This window comes from Rhinoderma darwinii, chromosome 4 (assembly GCF_050947455.1).
Source record: "Rhinoderma darwinii isolate aRhiDar2 chromosome 4, aRhiDar2.hap1, whole genome shotgun sequence".
Classification (NCBI taxonomy): Eukaryota; Metazoa; Chordata; class Amphibia; order Anura; family Rhinodermatidae; genus Rhinoderma; species Rhinoderma darwinii.
The window spans coordinates 137166105-137179178 of record NC_134690.1 but is presented as its reverse complement, the minus strand read 5'-3'; the positions used below and the strand labels follow the sequence as shown (position 1 = coordinate 137179178).

The 13074-nt window shown below is 42.5% G+C and overlaps 1 protein-coding gene across 1 annotated transcript in view; it reads right to left on the bottom strand.

Moving 5' to 3' along the window:
* The window catches only part of SEC62 (SEC62 preprotein translocation factor), a 50197-nt gene extending 40033 nt beyond the window's left edge, over positions 1 to 10164 (bottom strand). Inside the window, exon 1 of the mRNA XM_075861589.1 lies at positions 10057 to 10164. Coding sequence (XP_075717704.1) covers positions 10057 to 10092 — 36 coding nt within the window. The 5' untranslated portion in view covers positions 10093 to 10164. The remainder of the gene's footprint in view (positions 1 to 10056) is intronic.
* Between the last annotated feature and the right edge of the window lie 2910 nt (positions 10165 to 13074).

Below are 13074 nucleotides of genomic sequence, written 5' to 3'. Positions count from 1 at the left end.
GCTGCATCCCCTCATGCTGACCGCGCGCGCACTTCCTGTCAGGAGCGGGGCAATCACTGTGTTACACAGCCACAGCCCCGCTCTATAACGGCAGAGATCAGAGAAACCTCTCATCTCCGCCGTTATTCCCGTGAATACTGCGATCACAGCTGACTGCAGCATTCAGGAGAAAATGAGAAGGGGGGATTCCCCTTGGATCGCGTTACAGGGAATTCCTGTGACGCGATTGAGGGCCATACCATATATGGGCAGACAGCCCAGGGTCCATTAAAGGACCCCAGGGCTGTCTCACCATATTTCCTGTTGTTAGGGCATACTTAGGTATGTCCTAACAACTGCCTGTGTACTATCCATGCACAGGCTAATGTACTGTAATATAGATATATGCCAGTACATTAAAGTTTAAAAATAAAGTAAAAACATAAAATAATATTAAATCAAAAAAATACACATACACGTTTTTTACAATAAACATTAAAATAAGTCTCAATACATAAAATATACACATTCAGTATTGGCGCAGCCGTAATAACCTTCACAACCATTTTTATGCATCATTTATGATGTGTACGCTGTAAAAAAATTAAATAAAAACAGCTATCACTTATTGTGGGGCACGAGGTGCGATGATGAATTTAACCTCCATGTGCCTCACATTAATAGTAATTAACCTCATCATTTACCTTACATATTAACCCGTTATGAGAAACATGATGGGATTAATTACTATTAATGTGAGGCACATTCAAAATTCATCATCACACCTCGCGCCTCACATCAGAAAACGGAATAACGTACTTTTTTTTTTATTGTTGGCAAAGTATCGAATTAGTATCGAAATCGCAATACTAAACAAAGTATCGGTATCGAAGTCCAATTTCTGGTATCGTGACATCCCTAGTTCTGAGAACCTCTTCTTATGTACTTAGCGCCTTCTTCCTATACAAAGTTATTTCAGTCTCATGCGTAAGATTACGCATGAGACTAACCAGCACTAAAAACGTTTTACCATTTTTACAAATCCCATTCACATTTAAATAACATCTGGATGCTGCTGGTCATGGGTGACCAAAGTGGACAACCCCTTTAAAATACTTCTAAACCCCCTTAACGACGGATATAGCCTTCACAAGTGGGTGCTAGTTCCCACATCGTGACGGATACATCCGTCACTCGTGGGTACTGCCACTGTATCCATGGAGATAAACTCAAGCACTCCTTTAGATTAAATATGCAAAAAAAATAATTATTTGAATAAGGCAATTTAAAGAGGCTCTGTCACCAGATTTTGCACCCCCTATCTGCTATTGCAGCAGATAGGCGCTGCAATGTAGATTACAGTAACGTTTTTATTTTTAAAAAACGAGCATTTTTGGCCAAGTTATGACCATTTTTGTATTTATGCAAATGAGGCTTGCAAAAGTACAACTGGGCGTGTTGAAAAGTAAAAGTACAAGTGGGCGTGTATTATGTGCGTACATCGGGGCGTGTTTACTACTTTTACTAGCTGGGCGCTCTGATGAGAAGTATCATCCACTTCTCTTCACAACGCCCAGCTTCTGGCAGTGCAGATCTGTGACGTCACTTCCCCAGGTCCTGCATCGTGTCGGCACCAGAGGCTACAGTTGATTCTGCAGCAGCATCAGCGTTTGCAGGTAAGTAGCTACATCGACTTACCTGCAAACGCTGATGCAGAATCAACTGTAGCCTCTGGTGCCGATGTGTCCTCGCTCGTCTGACACGATGCAGGACCTGTGAGTGACGTCACAGCGTGATCTGCCAGAAGCTGGGCGTTCTGAAGAGAAGTGGATGATACTTCTCGACAGAACGCCCAGCTAGTAAAAGTAGTAAACACGCCCTGATGTACGCACATAATACACACCCACTTGGACTTTTACTTTTCAACACGCCCAGTTGGACTTTTGCAAGCCTCATTTGCATAAATACAAAAATGGTCATAACTTGGCCAAAAATGCTCGTTTTTTAAAAATAAAAACGTTACTGTAATCTACATTGCAGCGCCTATCTGCTGCAATAGCAGATAGGGGTTGCAAAATCTGGTGACAGAGCCTCTTTAAGAGAAAACGTTTCGGCCACAATCCGGCCTTTGTCAAACTCTATTGCCGCTGGTCAATAGAAAAAAACCTTACTGAAAAGTACGCTGCGGCAGTAGGTAGCTTACGCATAGCCATGGTACAAGCTACCCACTTCCACAGCGTACTTTGGAGTCAATGAAAAACGGCTCCAATTACGTCCCAAGAAGTGTCCTGCACTTCTTTGACGCGGGGGTAATTTTACGCGTAAAATTACACCTCGTATGAACAGAACATCGTGAAACCCATTGCAAGCAATGGGCAGATGTTTGCCGACGTATTGGAGCCGTCTTTTCAGGCGTAATTCGAGGCGTAAAACGCCTCCATTAAGTCTGAAAAGAGGTCGTGTGCACATACCCTTACACTAACAGGCAATAATGCTTTGTTATGCTAAGTATACCAAAGCATTATATCTGCGATCAAAAAATCACATTGCGAAGTCCCCTGGTGGGACTAAAAAATAAAAAGTGTAAAAAACAGTTATAAAAAAAAAAAAACAAAAGAAACAAGATTAAAAGTAAAAATAGAATAAACCCACTTTTTTCATACATTAATTAAACGGCCGGGTGAACACAGCAAAATTCCTTTTTTTTTCATTCCCCTTCAAAAAAACTGGATAGGTCATCAGTATATGATCAGTGCGTGCCTGACACCCGGCTGCCTCCGTGCACTGGATGCAGTAGTTGGAGCCGGAAGCAGATGGCTCCGACCACTGAATAGCAGCCATTCGGCGGAACTGCAGCAATGCTCCTATTCACTTGAATACAACCAGAGCTGCAACACTGCAGATCGGCCGCTATTCTTTGACCAGAGCCAAGTGCTTCTGGCAGCATCGTCTGGCGCCCGGAGGCAGCCGGAGTGTCGGACACGAACCGATCATATACTGATAACCTATCCGGTGGATAGTTCATCAGTTGTCAGAACGTGGAAAACCCCTTTAATCAGTAAGTCCCATGTACCTTAAAATAGTACCAATGAAAACTACACCTAGTACCGCTAAAAACAAGCCCACATAGACCTAAAAATAAAAAATGTTACAGCTCTTGGAATGCGGCGATGCAAAAACAAATTATTTGATCTTTTTTTTTATTTTTATTTTTAAAAAAAGGGTTTTTAGTGAGCAAACTTAGTAAAACCTATACATATTTGGTATCGCCGTATTCATACCGACCCATAGAATAAAGGGTAACATGTTATATACACCGCATAGTGAAAGGTGTAAATTTAAAATGCGAAAAACAAATGTTGGAATAGATCTTTTTTTCAATTTGATCCCAAAAAAAAACCCCCAATATATTATACGCACTCAACAATTTTGCAATTGAAAAATGCAACTACCCGCGCAAAAAAAACAAGCCCTCACACGGCTATGTCGACGAAAAAAAACCAAAAAACTTATGACACGGTTTACACGGCTGTGTCGACGAAAAAAAACAAAAAAAAAAAAACTTATGACACTTAGAACGTGATGGTGAAAAAACGAAAAATAGTGCTTGGTCATTAACCCCTTCCCGACATTTGACGTACATGTACGTCATGGAAAGCATTGACTTCCCGCAAAATGCCGTACATGTACGTCAAATGTTTGGCACCGGCTCAGAAACTGAGTCGGTGCCATCATCACCGGATCTCAGCTGTATCTTACAGCTGACATCCGACTGTAACGGCGGGGACCGAAATTAGCTTCGATCCCCGCCATTAACCCCTTAAGTGCAGCGCTCAAACGCGATCGCTGCACTTAAGGTGTTTGCAGCTCATCGGAGCCCCAGCAATGAAATTGCCGGGGTTCCGGTGGCTGCAATGGCAACCGGAGGCCTAATACTCGCCTCCCGGTCTGCCTAGCACCGAAGCCGGTCAAGATCCGCCCGGCGGCGGAGCCTGATCGGCTTCCGTAGCTGCCGGCAAGATGGCGCCGGGTCAGGAGCTGATCCGGCGTCATCAGCGGTGGATGTCAGCTGTACTGTACAGCTGACATCCACCTGTAACGGCAGGAACCGGAGCTAGCTCCGATCCCTGCCATTAACCCCTTCGATGCAGCAATCGAAAGCGATTGCTGCATCGTAGCGGTTACTAGCAGATCGCCAGCCCTGACAGGCAATCGGGACTGGCGACTGCTGTTATGGCAACAGGAGACACAATGGTCTCCTGCTCTGCCATTACGGAAGCCTATTAGGCCCCGCCGGGAGGCGAAGCCTAATCGGCTTGCTGTCAGTGAATGACTGACAGATCTAATACATTGCATTACATAGGTAGTGCAATGTATTAGAAAAAAAAAAAATCTGACCGTTGGACCTTCAAGTCCCCTAGTGGGACTTGAAGAAAAGTGTAAAAAAAAGTATAAAAAAGTGTAAAAAAAAGTGCAAAAAATAAAAGTTTGAAAACAATAAAAGTTTCAAGTAATCAAATAAAACACAATCCCCCTTTTACTCTTATCAAGTCCTTTATTATTGAAAAATAATAATAAACCATATGTATTTGGTATCACCACGACCGTAACGACCGGAGGTATCAAAATATTATATTATTTATTGCACGCGGTGAACAGCGTAAAACAAACCGTAAAAAACGTTACCAGAGTTTCTGTTTTTCAGTCACTTTGCCCTACAAATATTAGAATAAAAAGTGATCAAAAAGTCGCACGTATCCAAAAATGGTACCTATAAAAACTATAGCTCGTCCCGCAAAAAACAAGCCCTCATACACCTCCGTCGACAAAAAAATTAAAACGTTATGGTTCTCACAACTTTGCGACAGAAAAAAAATACATTCTTTTTACAAAAGTAATTTTATTGTGAAAAAAGTTGTAAAACATAAAAAAATGCTATAAATTAGGTATCGCCAGAATCGTACTGACCCACAGAATAAAGTTAACATGTAATTTATAACGCATGGTGAACGCTGTATAAAAAAAACACGAAAAAAGCTGTGCCAGAATTGCATTTTTTTGTTTACCTGGCATCCCAAAAAATAGGATAAAAGGTGATCAAAAAGTCACATGTACCCCAAAATGGTACCAATAATAACTACAGCTCGTCCCGCAACAAACCAGCCCTCATACCGCTACGTCTATGAAAAATAAAATTAGTTATGGCTCCAATAAGTCAGGAAATAAAAAAATATGCAGTTGTGCCCGAGGAGAACATTTCTTCTGTTTGAAGAGGCGATTTATCAAGGACCTAAAATTAGGGAACCAGGAAAGGGAGGGCCCAAACATATCCGCTGGAAGCGATGGTGCCCGTATTATACCAGGACAACACTTCCCAGCAAAATTCCCCAAACTACAAAGGTGCCGAGTGTGGACCAAAAGGGGGATAAGAAATTACACCATTTATCAGTGCGACACTGGCCTGTGCGGAAAGGATTGCTTCACAGCGTAACACACATCTATGGATTATTAATTTTTTTTCATACCACCTGACTATGCCCCTTATATACTCCGCCCCGCTTACATGTACCCCCACATTATAAAACACCAGCAATACTCAAAAAATTTAGTACCAAGCAAAATCCGCTCTCCAAAAGCCAAATGGTGCTCCCTCGGCTCTGAACCCTACAGCGTGCCCAAACAGCAGTTTCCTTCAACATATATGGCATCGTCATACCCGGGAGAACCCTTTTAACAATTTTTGGGGTGTGTGTCTCCAGCGTCATAAGCTGGGCATGACATATTTGCCACTGAATGGCATATCTAGGGAAAAATATAAATTTTTAATTTGCACCATCCGCAGTGCATTCATTTATGGAAAAGACCTGTTGGGTGAAAATCCTCACTACACCTCTTAATAAATGCCTTGAGGGGTGCAGTTTCCATAATGGGGTCACTTCCCAGGGGTTTCTTTTTATTATTTCACATCTGAGCCTCTGCAGTTGTGAACCAATACTTTGTAAATCGCCAAATTAGGCCTCCACTCCGCATGGTACTCTTCACTCCTGAGCCCTGTCATATGTCCAGGCAAAAGATTAGGGCCACATGTAGGGTGTTTCTAAAACCGGGAAACACCGCATAATAATTAGAGGGCTGTCTTGTTATGGTGGCACAAGCCGGGCACCACATATTGGCATATCTATGGAAGAAAATCCCATTCTCACTCTGCAACATCGAGTGAACACTAATTTCTACAAAACACCTGCAGGGTTAAAATGCTTACTACACCCCTTGGTAAATGCATTGAGGGGTGTCGTTTCCAAAATGGGGTCACTTCTGGGGGGTTTCCACTGTTTTGGGCCCACAGGCGCCCAGAAACCAATCCAGCAACATCTGCACTCCAAATGGCGGTCCTTTCCTTCTGAGCCCTGCCGTTTGCCCAAACAGCAGTTTATGACCACATATGGGGTATTGCCGTACTCGGGAGAAATTGCTTTACAAATTTTGGGTTCTTTTTTTCCTTTATTTGTTGAGAAAATGAAAAAATTTGCGCTAAAGCTGAAGAAAAAGGACTGTTTTTATTTTCACTGCCTAATTCTAATAAATTCTATGAAACGTCTGTGGGGTCAAAATGCTTACTACACCCCTAGATGAATTCCTCAAGAGGTGTAGTTTCCTAAATGGAGTCCCATTTTGGGCGTTTTCATTGTTTTGTCCCCTCAGGGGCTTTGCAAATGTGACATGGCCTCCGCAAACCATTCCTGCTAAATGTGATCTCAAAAAGCCAAATAGTGCTGTTTCCCTTCTAAGCCCTGCCGTGTGTCCAAACAGCCGTTTATTACCACATGTGGGGTATTCTTTTACTCGTGAGAAATTGCTTTACAAATTTTGTGGTGCTTTTTCTCCTTCAGTCCTTCTGGAAATGAGAAAAAATTAGCTAAACCTAGATTTTTTTTGAAAAAATGTACATTATTATTTTCAGGGCCTACTTCCAATATTTTCTGCAAAAAAACTGTGGGGTCAAATCGCTCACTATAACCCTAGATAATTTCCTCAATGGGTGTAGTCTCCAAAATGGGGTCACTTGTGGGGGGTTTCCACTGTTTTGTCCCCTCAGGGGCTTCGTAAATGTGACATGGCCTCCGCAAACCATTCCTGCTAAATGTGAACTCCAAAAGCCAAATAGCGCTGTTTCCCTTCTAAGCCCTGCCGTGTGTCCAAACAGCCGTTTATTACCACATGTGGGGTATTGTTTTACTCGGGAGAAATTGCTTTACAAATTTTACGGTGCTTTTTCTCCTTCAGTCCTTGTGGAAATGAGAAAAAATTAGCTAAACCTACATTTTCTTTGAAAAAATTTAGATTATCATTTTCACAGCCTACTTCCAATAATTTATGCAAAAAACCTGTGGGGTCAAAACGCTCACTATACCCCTAGATAATTTCCTCAATGGGTGTAGTTTCCGAAATGGGGTCACTTGTGGGGGGGTTTCCACTGTTTTGTCCCCTCAGGGGCTTTGTAAATGTGACATCGCCTCTCAAACCATTCCTTCTAAATTTGAGCTCCAAAAGCCAAACGGCGCTCTTTCCCTTCTAAGCCCTGCCGTGTGTCCAAATATCCATTTATTACCACATGTGGGGTAGTGTTTTACTCGGGAGAAATTGCTTTACAAATTTTGCGATGCTTTTTCTCCTTTAGTCCTCGTGGAAATGAGAAAAAAAATCGCTAAACCTACATTTTCTTTGAAGAAATGTTGATTTTAATTTTCACGGCCTATTTCCAATAATTTCTGTAAAAAACCTGTGTGGTCAAAATGCTCACTACACCCCTAGATAATTTCCTTGAGGTATCTAGTTTCCCAGATGGGGTCACTTTTGGTGGATTTTCACTGTTTTGGCACCGCAAGAGCCCTTCAAACCTGACATGGTGCCTAAAATGTATTCTAACAAAAATAAGGCCCCAAAATCCACTAGGTGTTCCTTTGCTTCTGAGGCCGGTGCTTCAGTCCAGTAGCACGCTACGGCCACATGTGGGATATTTCCTAAAACTGCAGAAACTGGGCAACAAATATTGAGTTGAATTTCTCTGGTAAAACCTTCTGTGTTATAAAAAAAATTGTATTAAAAATTTATTTCTGCAAAAAAATATGAAATTTGTAAATTTCACCTCTACTTTGCTTTAATTCCTGTGAAATGTGTAAAGGGTTAAGACATTTTCTAAATGCTGTTTTGAATACTTTGAGGGGTGAAGTTTTTAAAATGGGGTGACTTTTTGGGGGTTTCTAATATATAAGGCCCTCAAAGCCACTTCACAACTGAACTGGCCCCTGTAAAAATGGCCTTTTGAAATTTTCTTTAAAATGTGAGAAATTGCTGCTAAAGTTCTAAGCCTTGTGAGGTCATAGAAAAATAAAAGCATGTTCAAAAAACGATGCCAATCTAAAGTAGACATATGGGGGATGCTAATTAGCAACAATTGTGTGTGGTATTACTGCCTGTCTTACAAGCAGATACATTTAAATTGAGAAAAATGCTAATTTTTGCAATTTTTCACTATATTTTCGTGTTTTTCACAATTAAATACTGAATGTATCGACCAAATTTTACCACTATCTTAAAGTCCAATGTGTCACGAGAAAACAATCTCAGAATCGCTTGGATAGGTGAAAGCATTTCAACGTTATTACCACATAAAGTGAAACATGTCAGATTTGAAAAATGAGGCTCTGTCAGGAAGGTCAAAAGTGGCTAAAGAGGGAAGGGGTTAATGCCAAAAAAGGTCTGGTCGTTAGGGGGTTAAGGACCTGGTTAAAAACAAAAACCATTAAAAGCCAAACTATCAAAATCCAGAGTGTGTTTAGTGATTATTGGGGAGAATGTGCCTGAAGAATAAGTTCTTGTACTCGGTTTGGGCCAATACTTCGTAGCTGCGGCAGTTACCAGCAGGTGACGAGGACAGATCTCTGCACTCTCAGTGTAAAGATCACAGGTTGTCAATCACAAGCACCGCTCCTGGCTGTCAGGATTGTGGATTGCAATGTTATTAATAGTACAGATTAGAAAGGGAGGACTAGCTGGGGATTGTGGGTGCCTTTACCCGACTTTTCTTTTATGTGTCACCTCTGTCCCCAAGTGCCACTCCCAGAGAAGGTGTCTGTATACATCATATCCTACACCGCCCCCCCCCCCCCCCCGCCAGCAGATGTGGTCCCCAAGATTCACCGGCTAGGAGGGGTCAGAAGAGACACAATATATCTCCGGCTCTGCTTAAACTGGCATCATAATGTATTTCTGCGGGGTTCTCTTTGCCAGTGACGGGCAGAATAAAGCTACTTCATATATGGCATATGAAAAAAACAAAAAACAGGAAGCTGACAGATCCGTTATATAATAGATCAAAACAGATCTGTCAACTTTAAAAACGGAAGCTGTGATGATGCCAGTGTGAACAGTCCTATAAAGCCCCACGTAACCACATGTGTACAGATCATCGGCTACAACCCGAATCAGATTCCCATAGAAAACCGATGTGATCGCAACAAAACCCATTTGGCCCTCACACGGGGAAATATTGTAATAGAAGCGATGACTGGTGTGACTGCAAAACTTTCAGTACTGTGGATAGAAGCGACGGGCTCATCATCAGCATTACACCGCTGGTTATCCAGCTGCACCTATGGGCAGATCCATGCAGGACTCTGTAATGTGGAAGATGTATACGGAGGAGATGCGGTCCTGCCAGCACGACGAGATCCGGGCACATAGAGCTCCAGGTCTGAGAAGCCTCCAGATGTTTCCAGCTGAGCCACACAGAGGCCACATCCGGGTATGCCGCTCCATACAGAGCTCAGGGGACCAGCGGCCATCGCGTGTAGCGGCTCTTCCTCGGCTGCAGGTGATCAGCTCCATACCCTCCTACTAGAGGTGGAATCCCTAATCCTGAGCCGGGCCTCCCACTGTGTCCGCCATAGTAATGGAGGGGGCAGGGGACCCCCACACACCGCCAAAACAGCTTAAGAGGAAAACCCCCTTCTACGCACACAAGTAACACAGACAACCCCCCCGCACTGACGAGCGCTCCCCCTGGATCACGGTTACCTGGATCCGCTTCTTGTGTCTCCTCCGCTCCGCCATGTCTGCCCCGGCCTGTCTGGTGACGTGGAGGGGGCAGGTCTACAAAGCGTGCGCGGCCACTTGGAGGCAGAGTGCGCGTCCCCGGGGTTCGCGGTGGAGCAGTGACGGGGAATGTCGACATGGGGACTCGTGACAGAATTGATAGGAAACATAAATAAATCCTTGGATGACAGGATTGTGCTGCACCGTCTGTTTCATTATATTTTCCTATAACTATATAAAAAAAAAAAAAAAGTGGCTTTGCTGCTCATTGCAACCTATCAGAATTCAGATTTTATTTTCCCAGTGCTGTGTTGGAAATTAAAGCTGAATTCTGATTGGTTGCTATAACTAGCACACTTTCTGTCAATTGTGATCAATAAGACTGGTGTTATACGATCACCACTTATGTACACTGTCCCTATACATGTCCCATACTGGTCCCTGCAAATTTGACAACAACCCTTTCTCAGAGTTTTTGGTTGTTTTGAGCTATGCCCAATATACATGGACAATCAATTTGTACTCTGCTGTATCATCATGTCTTTAACCCACATAAGGCTGTGTATGGTGCATAATCTGTTAACAAAAATAATATATTCATTTCTAACGTTCGTACGGGAAACTGAAGTTAAAACAACAATAAAAGCTGTTATTTTCCTAAAAAGTACATAGCTTTTATTTTTGCTATTTTGCAATCACTATAGTCGTACCAGATACGTCTACATAGTGTTTATACAGTCTGTTTTGGGGGCTAATAAAACAATATTTACAGCAGTCTGTATTCTGTTAATGGCGTTCTCACAGAGGCTGTTGTGTTGTCAGGTATTGCATCTGCCAATTCTGCACTGAAAATCCACAACAAAGTACCGTATAATGTGAATGGGGCTTTCAAAAACCTTTCTGCAATGGCAGAGATCGGCGATAACTCTGATCCTGGCCATTTAACCCCCTTAGATGCCGTGACCAATAGCGACATCTAGGCTGTTACACAGAGGGAAGGTGCTCCGATGATGCTGATTGTTTTTTATGGCAACCTAACAAAGACTTTCAGGCCTACCATGGCTACAGTATATGCCATGCTGAGTATAAAAATGCAAGATACAGCGGCTTAATGTATATGTAAACATTTGAAAGGCAAATGTTTTTTTTAAATAAAAAGGTGTATCAGTATGTTTTGTGTAACTTTGTAAATACTTTTTTATTAAAAATTCGTTTTACATTTTTAGATACAGCTGCTCTGTATTCTCTATGCAGAGCAGCTGTATCTAGCGCTCTGTATAGACCTGACGGGTTCATTTGCAGAGGAAGCATTACCATATAAATCAATGGTAATTCAAACGGCAGCAATGGTTTCCGTTTGCCTTTCCGTTGATGGGGAAAAATGCTCCTTAGTAAGGCCCCATGCACACGAACGTGCTTTTGCGGCCGCAATTCCCCCGAAAATCCACGGGAGAATTGCGGCCCCATTCATTTCTATGGGGCCATGCACACGACCGTAGTTTTACGGTCCATGCATAGACCGGGAGCCCGCACCGCAGAAAGAACGGATCTGTCTTATTACGGCGTCTTCTGCGGTCCGGGCTCATTGAAAATAATGGCCGCGGCCATGTGCATGGCCCGCGATTTGTGGGCAGCTCGCGGCCGACCCGAAAATCACGGCCGTGCACATGGCTACGGTCGTGTGCATGAGGCCTAACAGATAGAATACTCACTTGTTTGGCATGTATGGTAGCTAACAAAGAATACTTTGTTGCTAAGGAGTAACTGACAATATTAAATATAATGGTGGTTTCTCTTGGCTCAAATACCCACAAAATCTCTCTCAGACCGGAGCAGGCAAAACTAAATTGGGTATGATCCAACAAATACCCTAAATAGCATATATAAAGTACAGTGAAGTTTACCGCTCAGACGGCACTGGTAACAGTCCAATATCATTCAGTATAGACACTCTCTCCCAGAAAAATGCAGTGGACAGTCCGCAATCCAATGAGGGTGTGGATGGTAATTCTTATCCTTGTAGTTCCACCAAGCTCCTTATCGTCTCTCTCCACATTCAAAGAACTCCTGGTAGGAAAAGGATCTTATGTCTCTAATAGATGGAAAAAGGAAGACACATAGTGCAACACCCTCTGCAAAAAGATTGCTCCACGCCAAGTTTAATCCATACTCACAGAAGTAACAAGAAATAAAAGCATCAAGGTAAGTAAAAATCTTTAAAATTTCTAGGCGGCACGCCAAACACTCTCGCCCGACCCTGGGTTTCGCCCTTCCGGCTTCCTCTGCCCCAGAGGTGAACGCCGTAAAAAAATAAATGAAAAAGAACGCCAGAATCCCTGGCTAGCTTTGTCCATGCAAAAATTAAAAAGTTATGGGTCTTAGAATATGGCAACACAAAAAACAAATGATTTTTTTTGAAAAGTGATTTTATTGTACAAAAGCTGCAATACATGAGAAAAACTATATAAATTTGATATCGCCGCAATTGTATGGACCCACAGAATAAAGTTAACATGCAATTTATGGCGCATGGTGAATGCCGAAAAAACAACCCATAAAAACGATTCCATCATTGTTTGTTTTTGGCAATTTCCTCTTCCAAAACAAAATGAAATAAAAAGTGATCAAAAAGTCGTATATGTACTAAAATGATACCAATAAAATCTACGGCTTGTCTTGCAAAAAACGTGCCTGTACATCGCTCCATCAACCGAAAAATAAAAAAGTTATGGCACTAGTAATGTGGTGATGAAAAAATATCCCGATGTGCAGGCCGGAGGGGAACATTCCTTCAGTTTCAGGGCCCTAGTATTTAGGAACTAGGAAGGGAAGGGACATAACACATCCGCTGGATGTGAGGGCACTCGTGTTATACCAGAACAACACTTTCCAAGCAAGGTGCAGAGTGTTACAAAAGGGGGATAAAAAAAGAATACGGTTTTTCAGTGCAACACTGGCCTGTGCATAACGGATTGCTTCACAGCGTACCACACATCTATG